At 43.4% G+C, this 13,013-nt stretch overlaps 1 protein-coding gene across 1 annotated transcript in view; it reads right to left on the bottom strand.

Moving 5' to 3' along the window:
• The window catches only part of LOC144506769 (uncharacterized), a 34,564-nt gene extending 34,051 nt beyond the window's left edge, over window positions 1-513 (bottom strand). The window contains exon 1 of the mRNA XM_078233127.1: window positions 370-513. Coding sequence (XP_078089253.1) covers window positions 370-513 — 144 coding nt within the window. The remainder of the gene's footprint in view (window positions 1-369) is intronic.
• Window positions 514-13,013: the final 12,500 nt, after the last annotated feature.

Genomic DNA, 13,013 nt, shown 5'->3' with positions numbered 1-13,013 from the left:
GTGTCAGGGTGCCGGGAGAGGTACATCATTGACACTGCCAATGCGCATGACCTAAAGGTGGGCATGAGTGTGGGTCTGAGATGGGGTTTGGGTCACCCTCATGTCTGCGTGATGATCCGTTATTTGAGTGGTGGAGGAGGGTGATAATGTCCCTCTTTGCTGAAGGGTTCGTGGTGCTCCTCTCCTGGTTAGTGGGGGGGATTGGGGAGGGTCACCATTTCTGTTTTCTGGGGGGACGGTGGCCTGTCTCCGACCCTGGGGATTGAGGAGCCCTTTAAAAATGGCACCCTCATTTCGCTGAAAAGCGGGGCTGACCAGCGAATTTTTCGGGATGTATTAATTTGCATCTTTCAGGTGGATGAATCCCACCTGACAGAAGCTGTCAAAGCCAACAGCAAACACTCCGCTTTTCCCACTGGCATGGACACTTTGTCCTAATTTGGGAGCATTGAGGCTTAGAGTCAGAGTCCATTGACACTTGTGTTTTGAGTAAGCTTCGATAATAGCAGGCATCAACTCCACAGATAACACCTGTCTTGGTAAGTGCATTTCAGGGGAAGCTCCCCATTCACGGTTATGCAATTTGGAACTTACCTGGAGTTTGATTGTCTGTGTTGAGTAAGCGATGGTCACCTGGCCCCTTGGGAGCCACCCTAACAATTCATCAGTGCCCATTTCAAATCAATAGAAGTTAGGTCCCGAAGCTTCCATACAAGGTCAATCCATGTGTAAAATAATGAATATGACATGCCTTCACTGGACATAACAATACATCTTAATAATCTATTGGCCATTTGATACATATTGGTGTTTACTGAAAATAACCCAGTAACTATCTCAATGAACAAGCTTCCTGGTCTGGGAGCTCAGTACATTAAGCATGTCTTGTAATGCAATGATCCAATCCTGTAGTTTCATTGGTCAGTAACTAACTGTAAGGTTCTTGCTCAAGTTGATCAGTGATAGCATTTAGGTTTCAAGTCATTATTTTTTTTATTTAACAATTTATAAATAAAGCAACATCATTACTGCCCCATCTCCACCACATAACCTGGGCCTTGCTATTTTAATGTCAATGTTAGCTCTTGTTCTGACACAACTACAAGCCCCGTCGCCAGGTGTCAAGTCTTTTGAAAGATGATGGAGATAATGATTTCCTTTCATCTTTAATTTCTGTGCTCACAGAAGACTTTTCAAAAACAGCTCCAATAGATGAACAAGGAACAATTTGAACGATTGTGTTGATAATTGCCAAATGCATTTCTGAAAAGTGAGAACTCAGATAGAGAAGGCTTCATAGAATCTCTATAGTGCAGAAAGATCCCATTTGGCTCATCGAGTCTGCACTGACAATAATCCCACTCAGGCCCTATCCCCATAACCCCACGTATTTACCCTGGTAATCCCCCTGATACTAAGGGGCAATTTAGCATGGTCAATCCACCTAACCTGCACATCTTTGGAGTGTGGGAGGAAACCGGAGCACCCGGAGGAAACCCATGCAGACACGAGAAGAAAGTGCAAACTTCACACAGGCAGTCACCCAAGGCCGGAGTTGAATCTGGGTCCCTGGCGCTGTGAGGCAGTGGTGCTAACCACAGTGGCACCGTGCCACCCACTTCCATCATGAAAACTTAAAACAACCAGGGTGGGGGGTGTGTTGGAGGTGGGGAGGAGGTTAAACTATTTTTATTTAAACCTGTTCGTAAAGACTGGTTCCGAATGGTGCATTTTGTGCTGTGTGGTTACAAGCTGGCACGAATTTCATACCATGCTGTCCTTTAGTTAGCTTCTCATTATTTACAGAGTGTCTGGCACATATCACGGCTGCTGCTGTGAAAGTCAGTAGAAACGCAGGGCTACTGGGTGATTATTTTCTTGCAAAGCGAGATGCAATCATAGGTTCATTCGAAGAAAGGAATCATGAACGTTCTATTTATCATGGCTAAAATACACTTTAAAACTGTATTTAGTATCTGAGATGAGGTGCTGTAAGTGGTGACAGGGTTGATAGATTTTACCATAGCTACAATGTAAGCATTTGCTACAAATAGAATTTCTGTTATCATACCGAAGATGACTCACATTTGAACAAATACAAAATTATGGATTTGCTAACTACACTCAGCTTGATATAAATACATCTGTGTGTAGAATTCAAGTAAACCAAATTACTTCCCATTTTCTGCTCTTAGAGATAATTACTAATTCAGCTGTAACACACAAGTTCGCAACCCTGACCCAAGGATGCGATTTTCCTTGCATATTCTTGATTATGCTGCCAAGCGCACAGAGGCATTGCCAATTCATTGGTTTACAGAGCGTAGGACACAATACGGCAGTCTTTCTGAGTGTCTTGCAGTGAGGACAGAAATTGTGCTGGTGTCCTTGTCAATAAAATACTCAACAAAATGAAAAGAGAGTGTTTTTATCTCCCGAGAGGGTGAATCATTTTTGGATGTGTGCGTGTGTGCTGGGAGGGCAGGGGGAGGAAAGTGTCTATCTATCCTATCCACAATATTCTCCTATTCTTATGCAGTTTAACTCCAGCTGCATTTGACACTACATTTTGCTCTACTGCCATTAATCACTGGGTTATAAGTACGTTTGGCACAGCTCAAGGCAGAAATGGAGAAGTTGTTCGCGCAGGAAGAGGCCATCTGGATTGTTTATCTGAAAGAGCTATCCACTTAGTTACATTTGGTGTGGACACAGAGAAACGAAACGAAAGCACCAGGATCCATGGGAGATTGCAGCTGCATACAGGAATGAATAGAAAGGACCAGAATGACCATCTTAGAATTCCATAAAACCATAAGATATAGGAGCAGAATTAGGCCATTCAACCCATCGACTCTGCTTGGCCATTCAATCATTGCTGATAAGTTTCTCAATCCCATTCTCCCACCTTTTCCCCGTAACCTTTGATCCCCTTACCAATCAAGGACCTATCTATCCCTATCTTAAATAAACTCAATGGCCTGGCCTCCACAGCCTTCTGTGGCAATGAATTCCGCAGATTCACCACCCTCTGGCTGAAGAAATTCCTCCTCATCTCAGTTCTAAAGGGTCGTCCCTTTATTCTGAGGTTGTGTGGTCAGTGCCCTCAGATTCTCATTTCTAATGGAAACATCTTCCCCACATCCACTCTATGCTGGCCTTTCAGTATTCTGTAAGTTTCATTGAGATCGCCCCTCACCCTTCTAAACTCCATCGAGAACAGACCCAGGGTCCTCAGACTCTCTTCATACATCAAGCTTTGCATTACCAGGATCATTCTCATGAACCTCCTCTGCACCCTCTCCAAGGCCAGCACATCCTTCCTTAGATACGGGGCCCAAAATTGCTCACAATACTCCAATTCATTGCAAAAGCAATGTAAAGTGTACATTGGTGACCCATTTAGGATATGAGGCCAGGTCTGGAAGAGAATACCATGCATTTTGAATGAGAAAAACCAAAGGGCTTGGCAGTGTGCTGCTGAGAGGCACTGGTCGACATTATCACCTTTATCTTGAGGGAAAAAAATGAAATTTGAAAGACTGATGCCAATTATTTTCAGCTGACCCACGTGCTATCAAACACTTGTGTTTGGAAAATGTCCGCTGATCCATCAAACCTGCCTTATCCTACATGGTGCAGCTATTTCCACCATTAAACCCAACTCCCCCACACACCCCCACCCCCTGCCCCTCATGACTGCTCCCAGAGCCAAGCAATCACCTGGACGCAAAGTGAGTCCAATTTAGGAGAAAACTCCTGGAACACTTTCTCTAACCGCGCAAACCCCAGAAGCAATCAAGCAACGGTGGTTGGCACCATTAACTTGGAACAAGCCACTGTCTCCCAAGATGGCCTCCATTTGCGGGAACTCATCCAGCTCCATTATGGACATCGACGGCAAATCCACATTCACTTGGCATACCAATAACTTACTCCTGGAGCGTTGGACAGTCTGCTGCAGAAACCTCCTGGCATCTATCCTGACTCAGTACAGTTATAGCCTGCACTGATGCTCCCCTGTCATTCTAGTTCAATACAACTTATTCACATGAGCAGAAGCTAATCCCATTGACACAATGATAACTTAGTAACACAGCATGAATATCACTTTAAGTGAAAATGGAAGAATGAAAAATTTTTGCCATTCCAAACTGCTAACTAAGGATTTCTGCAAGGAATTAGGAATGAGATGGAGTCTTCAGCAAAGGTGGTCTGATTTCCATTTGGGGCCAAGATGAAATATTACACAGCATCATGGTACTTCCTTTCGGAAGGAAAAAGAATTGGCAAGTTAATTTGCGATTCCCAGACGTACATCTCTCAACTGAGTAGGAGGTGTGTTTGATGGTGATAATGGGATATATCACATTCCAAACTGCAGAGAGCTAGGAACAGTCAGAGAAACGCATTAAAAAAATAAGTAAAATGTGTCTGGTGGTCAGAGCAAAGGGAAATCAAAAATATCTGGTTATGAAATTATTATGGAATGTTAGAAGACGTTCGCAAAAAATACTATCGAATCCATTGTGTAGGCAGCGAACTAACTGTGCTGTTAGCTGTCAGGCTGTAAACAGTCATCACCTACACACCACTTTCTGCAGAATGCCCACATGTCTTAACACTCTCTTGTGAGCATTTCATATAACTTGGCATGGATGAATACTAACTACCTTCTTCAAATTTGTGTGTCATTGGTAAGGCAAAGTAACCCGTAGCCAGGGAATTCTGCTCCAGTTGAAATCTTCTAACACCAATCTCCCCACCTAATTTATAATTCTAATTCAACAAATAAACGTTAATGTAGTCGCAGGTGTATCAGAAATCACAAAACTTTTACAGCACAGAACGAACTCATTTGGTCCTTTGCATCTGCACCAGTTCTGTGAATGAGAAATTCACTTAGTTCGATTACATAGATTCTCCTGTCTTTTCCCCTGTAACCTTGCCCATTGTTCTTTTTTTAGAAGCATAAGAATTAGGAGCAGAAGCAGGCAAATTCAGCTCTTGCCAGCCTGCCCTGCCATTCAATCAGATCATGGCTGATCTTTCCCTGGTCTCAAATCCACCTCCTCACCTGTTCCCCATATCCCCATTTTTAACGGAAATATATATCATAGATATTTGTCTAATTTCCTTTTAAATGTTATGATTGAACTTGCCTCCACCACATTCTGAGGCCGTGCATTCCAGATCTTTCCCACTTGTTGCATGAAAATGTTTTTCCTTATGTCACTTTTGCTTCTGTTACCAGTTAATATAAATGTGCGTCCTCTTGCTCTCAGCTCTTTCACAAGTGGGAACGGTTTCTCCCTTTCAACTCTATCCAGACACCTTGAGTTTGAATACCTGTGTCAAATTTCCTCTCAGTCTTCTTTTCTCTGAGGGGAAAACAGTCTTCACCAATCTATCTTCATAACCGACATTCCTCATCCCTGGGAACATTCTTGTGAATCTTTTTCTGCACTTTCTCCAATGTGTTCACATCCTTCCTCTGTTGTGGTGCCCAGAACGGAACACAATGCTCCAACTGAGGCCAAACTGGTGCCGTGTACAAGTTCAACATAACCTCCTTGCTCTTGTAACCTTTGCCCTTATAAATAAAGCTTAGGATATGCATGCTTTATTCACCATTTTTGCAACCTATCCTGCTACCATCAATAACTTGTGCACATACACACCCAGGTCCCTCTGCTCCAGCACCCCCTTTCAAACTGTGCTCTAGTTGGTGGCCTCTATACTACACCACATAATGCAATTGCACCTTTTTTGTTCCTTTGCTCTTATTTACCATGATCCATGCATTCATATCTGTGCAAAGGAAACCTGGTTTAGATTTTATTACTTTCTCCTTTATTCTGACCCCATCCATTAATTTACTAATCCTTATTTTGGTGCTGTCTATCTCTCCCAGTATTCTGGGCACCTTGGTATTCCTCTCTGATATTTTCTCTTCATTCCCATACCCCTGTCAAGTTAGTCTGAACCCTCACAATAGAATGGCAGTACAGAAATTAAGTATTGTCTTAAAAAGAAACATGCTGCTGAAGCTTCCTGTCTTTCACTCATCAGGGCAGATGCAAGAATGCCAAATTTCAAAGGGAACAACAATTTATACTGCATGAGAAAAAGGTGCTGATTGGTTGGTAAGTCAATTCTGATTGGTCGAGGTGTTGCCATGGAGAATGCATCAGTAAACTATGGTCCCCCATGTTTTTGCTCAATTCAAAAAAGCCGCAATGTGAACTCAACTGATAATCTTAAATTGGTTGTCAGGATGATACTTGACACACTCAAGATTGTTCAACAAGTGCTGGCCAACCTAACATTAAACATTATGTTTGGGTTTTGCTAATATGGGCTAATGGAATATGGTCAGTACTCTGCCCATTGCAAAGAGCTGAAGGGGTGCGATGTTTGACATGATCCACCAGTCACTGGTACGTATGGGCTAGGAACTGGAATTCCTATATCACATTAATAATTTGTGTGATAGGCAGAACATCCTTTTGGCTTGACAGTGGCATCCTGTTGGTGGAAAATACCACTCGTGTTGCTACAGTAACGGCATGAAATTAGGCATTCTTGCATCTGCCCTGATCAGTACAGGACAAAAAGCTTTGATAGCATCTCCTGTTTTTTCAGCCATACTCAAATGTTACCATCCTTACCTGTTATATGTCAGACCGATGTCGGGAGGACGATTCTGTAATCTCAGTGCATGTGCCCAGACTTTGCACACTTCCAGCAAAAATAAACATTTAAAAAATAATTCATTCATGGGAAACTAATCTTTGCGGCTCCCAGAGCGACAGAATTTATATGGCTGGTCCAGTTAAATTTCTGGTCAATAGTGACCCCAGGATTTTGATGATGAGAGATCTGGTGAGATAATACAGTTGAATGGCGAAGGATGATGGTCATTGCCTGGCATTTATGTAGCATGTATGATTCATGCCTCTTATCGGTCCAAGCCTGAATGTTGTTCAGGTCATGTGCTTGATACCACTTTGTTCCTCGCCTCTCATTATTTATAGAGTGTCAAACATATTTCATCACAGCTGCTATGAAAGTTTAGGCAAATGCAGAGCTGCAACGCACATAAAAGTGAGCAACATTAATGAATACTTTCACTTAATCTAATTGTTCTCTTTTATCTTTGCACAATGGTACAAAATTAAGAATATGCTACTCTTTCCCACATTAGTGGGTCATCACATGAGGGTAATTTCACCCATAGGAGCAGATTCCCTATTCTTCATAGAATCCACAGGATATTTAATTCATTGATAGGAATAGAATGAATCTTAGGTAGATTCTACAGGAAATGCTGGAAAATATCAGCTGGTCTGACAGCATCTGTGGAGAGAGAATAGAACTAACATTTTGAGTCAGGTCCAGACTGAAAACATTAGATCTATTCTCTCTCCACAGATGCTATCAGACTTGCTGAGACTTTCCAACATTTTCTGTTCTAGGGCGCAATCCTACCGGCCATTCACGCCACGCTCCCGCTGCAGTGAAATTGGAGAATTTGGCACCCAGCCAACACTCCGTACACTGCAGCGGGATGGGGAAACCCCGCCAGCGTGAACGGCCGTAACGTTCCGGCCTTTGTTTCAGATTCCAGCATCCGCAGTAATTTGCTTTTATCTAAGGGAGATACTACTTCTGCAGGCAATTTATTCCTTGAGGCAGCCAAGCAGGTGGCAAAGTCCAAAATGATTCCTGACTTCTTCTCAGTATTCTATTGCATTTTTAATCTCTTCAACGTGGTTTTTCCGTGAGCAAAACTTGACTCAACTTACAGCTTTCTGCTTTTAAAAAGAGTCAGCTTTTAATCAATGACAATCTAACAGTCAAACTTAGCAATGACCCCTGCTGTGTTCTAATGAATAGAAGTGTTGCAGCAGCAATGACTACTGAGGATCATTATCATGTCTTTTGTTGTCTCCAGTATTTTGGTCCAGGTATCTTGGCTGAATTTTAACCAATATCTCCCAACTTTACTGTTTTGTGAATCTAACCCTTGAAAACTAAGTTTAGCTCAGTAGCATCACTGATAAAAGGAATATATTTTAATCCAAATAGGTAAAGGTAAAGTCGCCATGGTCCCAGATGACCATAGGCTGCTCTCCCCTTTGAGAGGGAGAGCTGACTGGTGGTGATTTAACCTGAGGACCACTGCACCTCAGGCCAGGGGCAAGATTGAGAAGACAAGGGCTTCATGAATAACCTCAGCAGTTCCACCCTAAACACATTAAAGAAGTCATCCCCTCCATATACACAGCCCTCTATATACACAGGATCTGCTCAGATGAGGAAGAATGCAACAGACACCTACAGACACTGAAAGATGCCCTCGTAAGAACCGGATATGGCGCTCGACTCATCGCTCAACATTTCCGACGCACCACAGCGAAAAACCACACCGACCTCCTCAGAAGACAAACACGGGACATGGCCGACAGAGTCGTCCAGTACTTCCCCGGAGGAGAGAAGCTACGACATCTTCTTTGGAGCCTTCAACATGCCATCGATGAATAGAATCATAGAATCATAGAACTCTACAGTGCAGAAAGAGGCCATTCGGCCCATCGAGTCTGCACCAACCACAATCCCACCCAGGCCCGACCCCCATATCCCTACATATTTTACCCGCTAATCCCTCTAACCTATGCATCTCAGGACACTAAGGGCCAATTTTAGCATGGCTAATCAACCTAACCCGCACATCTTTGGACTGTAGGAGGAAACCGGAGCACCCGGAGGAAACCCACGCAGACACGAGAAGAATGTGCAAACTCCCCACAGACAGTGACCTGAGCTGGGAATCGAACCCAGGTCCCTGGAGCTGTGAAGCAGCAGTGCTAACCACTGTGCTACCGTGCCACCCCAGAAGAAGACGAACATCTCGCCAAGGTCATCTCCACACCCCCACTACTTGCCTTCAAACAACCACGCAACCTCAAACAGACCATTATCCACAGCAAACTACCCAGCCTTCAGGAGAACAGTGGTCACGACACCACACAACCCTGCCACAGCAACCTCTGCAAGATGTGCCGGATTATCAACACGGATGCCATCATCTCACATGAGAACACCATCTGCCAGGTACACAGTACATACTCTTGCGACTCGGCCAATGTTGTCTACCTGATACCCTGCAGGAAAGGATGTCCCGAGGCATGGTACATCGACGAGACCATGCAGACGCTACGACAATGGATGAATGGATACCGCTCAACAATCACCAGGAAGGACATTTTGTTTCCTGTCGGGGAACATTTCAGCAGTCAAGGGCATTCAGCCTCTGATCTTCAGGTAAGCGTTCTCCAAGGCGGCCTTCATGACACACAATGCAGAATCGCCAAACAGAAACTGATAGCCAAGTTTCGCACACATGAGGACGGCCTCAACCATGATCTTAGATTCATGTCACACTACCTGTAACCCCCATGACTTGCCTGGGCTTGCAAAATCTTACTAACTGTCCTGGCTTGAGACAATTCACATCTCTTTAACCTGTGCTTAACCCTCTCTCCACTCGCATTGTCAAGGCCTGTAAAGACTTGATTACCTGTTAAGGCTCGCATTCCAACCATTATCTTGTAATTGAGTCTGTGTCTATATATGCCCTGTTTGTGAACCCAATTCTCCACTCAGCTGATGAAGGAACAGCGCTCCAAAAGCTCGTGCTACCAAGTAAACCTGTTGGACTTTAACCTGGCGTTGTGAGACTTTTACTGTGCCTTCCCCTGTCCAACGCCAGCATCTCCCCATCATCTGTACTGTTACCAAGGGAATCTCAGGAGTTTGACCCAGTGGCAGTGAAGGGACGGCAATATATTTCCTAGTCAGGATGGTGTGGTGCAAAAACAGACTTGTACTTATAATGCCTTCCAAGACATTAGGATGTTCCAAAGCCAATCATGTACTTTTGAAATGTTGCCATTGCTGTGATGTGGGGAAAATGGCTGTGGATTTACCATTCCCACAAACAAAGTAATAACGACCAGTGGATAATCTCTCTGTTGTGATGCTGAATGGGGGTAAATATTGCCCCTACAGTGGGGTAAACTCCATCAAAAATAGGATCAAGGATTCTATTACCTGAGGGAACAAAAGTTTGGTTTGACCAAAATAGAGCACATCTAACACTACTGCACTGGAGTATCAACCTCGACTTTTCTGCTCAGATTTCTGAAATGGGACTTGAACCCCCAACCTTCTGACAAAGGTGAGCATACTACCAACTGAGCCGCTGACACAATAATAGCAGCAATAGGCAGCTGGAGCCATGTAAGGCATATCTTATCATACACAGGGCGATTGATTCAGGAAAGCGACTGTCCCACAACTAACAGACAGCAGCAAAGAGCCACTAGATTGGTGGATGGTTTAAACTGGGTGGCTGCACTTCCCAGCAAATGCTACAACATCCATAGTTTTTGACTATCAGACCTTTAGTTACAATGCCCCCTTGGGATAATGAGCCATTTGTTCAACTTATCAGAATTGACAATTGTGTGCACTGTCTCAGCGACATTGCCAGAAGTCTGTACTTAGTCCTCAAGTGGCTATTTTCACAGACTCCTTCATTGATATCTGACACCATCGGTAAGGAAAAGAAATGAGATGATGTGTAAAAGCTGCTAGCATCAGCAGCGCTACCACATGATCAGCAGTCAATGGAAAAAGACTTCTGCACCATATGGAATCAAAGGCCCACCTAAAAGTTTAATGTGTCAAATAAATTCATGCTGATTTGTGGTTGTTATATCATTAATATCTATGCAATATCTTTGGAGATGATTTTCTTTAATGAGAATATCTGAACTTGATCACTTTCATTATCAGGTTCCAAAGCTAAACAGCAAAGATGACTCATTCTTAAACATTAATCTTACTTTTGTATTGCTGGAACTTACCACTGTACAGACTTAGTATGCCACAGGGTGATAACAGTCATATGTTACTGCAGACAGAGTGTAAAAGGGGCAACAGATTAGTACAGACTGGCAGGCCGCTGGGTAATGGGAGTTACAAAATGTCACTTTCAGGTAGTGTTATTGTGTCACAGAACCTTCAAGAGCTGTCTTCTTTTGTAGCTCTGCCGGGCGGCACAGTGGTTAACACTACTGCCTCACAGCACCAGGGATGTGGGTTCAATTCTGGCCTCGGGTGACATCCTGCGTGGAGTTTGCACATTCTCCCCCCCGTGTCTGTGTGGGTTTCCTCCGGGTGCTCTGGTTTCCTCCCACACTCCAAAGATGTGCAGAGTCGGTTGATTGGCCATGCTAGATTAATTGCCCCTTACTGACAGGGGGACTAGCAGGGTAAATACGTGGGGTTAGGGGAATAGGGTCTGGGTGGGTGCAGGCTCAATGGGCTGAATGGCCTCCTTCTGCACTGTAGGGATTCTATGAAAATATCACTGAACTTTTGAAAAATTGACACTGTAATTACAATAAAGGTAATATCTTTTATTGTTATATATAAAAGTAAATACATTTGATGTACAAGATGCATGCGATACAGATATTTTCCAAACCAAGTCATGCATCAGGATTAACGTGCATGCACAGAGAATCAAAATCTGTTTTCAAGGCCTTTAACTGCACACACCCGTGACAAGTATTACGTGTTCCTGTTCACTAAAGTGGGCAAAATCGATCAGAAGTGTGTGTTGACCTACTGACTGGCTTTATGTTGCAGAACAAGAATTTTAAAAGGCATGTAAAGTCTCTGCAGAGAATAGAGCATGCTGAATTAAACCAGGAAGTCAGAGTTGGCAGGTCCATTGTTATGTTAGCTTTGACCGACACTAAAATGTTGACATTGCACAAAGCAACAAGATCCTCACTGAAGTGAAAATATTTCTTCCCATCGCGTTCTCACCACGGCGGCAAAACATCATGAAATCCTATTGATTTTAGGAAATTTCAGAGCAACAGAACTTAGAAATAAAAATCACACTCCCTTGGTGATAATTCAGCAGGGCAGATTGGAAACCTTTACTGGAATGCACCTGGTTTTCATTCCACAGATTGCAGTCTCAATTAGCTGATGTGAATCAAAAGCTTTGCCGCGAGACAGCAGTGCGTGATACACCTGTCAGCTTGTTTAATTAAAGTAGATTATAATGAACTTTTTTTTTCTAGAATTCAGCCGACCACAGTGGCTACCTATTGTGCTTCCTGGCTTTGCTTCACTTGGATAAGACTGTGGACAATATGTAGATGTGTATGTTGCCAGAATAAATGCTCAAGGAACACAACTTTTCCAATCAATCAACTCATCAGAAGTGGCCAAGATGATTCACCAATGCTTTTATGATTTGAAGCTGTACAGTTTCTCACCCAGGCAGTTGATGAGACCATCGGTACGATTAGAAACATGCTTCATAATGAAAAGTAATGAATGTCATCATGAGGGGTGACCTGATTGAGGTGTTCAGGATTTTGAGCGGGGTGGACAGGGTGGATAGAGAGCAGCTGTTCCCTTTAATCGAAGGGTCAGTTCCAAGGGGATACAAGTTAAAAGTGAGGGATGGGAGGTTTAGGGGGGATTTGAGGAAAAACTTTTTTACGCAGAGGGTGGTGACGGTCTGGAATGCAAAGCCTGGGAGGGTGGTGGAGGCGGGATGCCTCACATCCTTTAAAAAGTACCTGGATGAGTACTTGGCCATAACATTCAAGGCTATGGGCCAAGTGCTGGCAAGTGGGATTAGGTGCGCAGGTCGGGACCTTTCATGCATCGGTGCAGATTTAATGGGCCGAAGGGCCTCTTCTGCATTGTAGTATTCTGTGATTCTGGAAAACATCACTTCAAATTCCTCCTCATTTGACCACATGCAACTTGGCATTAATTCTATTTTTCTATTTACCTAATAATAGGTGTAAAACAAGATGTTCTCAAGCACAACAATCATTTGAATTTAACAAAAAAACACATAAGTGATAGCTCTGGTTTGTCATTAAACCTGTACTGACAACAACCAGCGTGAT

This window comes from Mustelus asterias, chromosome 18 (genome assembly GCF_964213995.1).
Source record: "Mustelus asterias chromosome 18, sMusAst1.hap1.1, whole genome shotgun sequence".
In the NCBI taxonomy this organism is placed as follows: Eukaryota; Metazoa; Chordata; class Chondrichthyes; order Carcharhiniformes; family Triakidae; genus Mustelus; species Mustelus asterias.
This window is presented reverse-complemented; position numbering and strand designations above follow the sequence as displayed.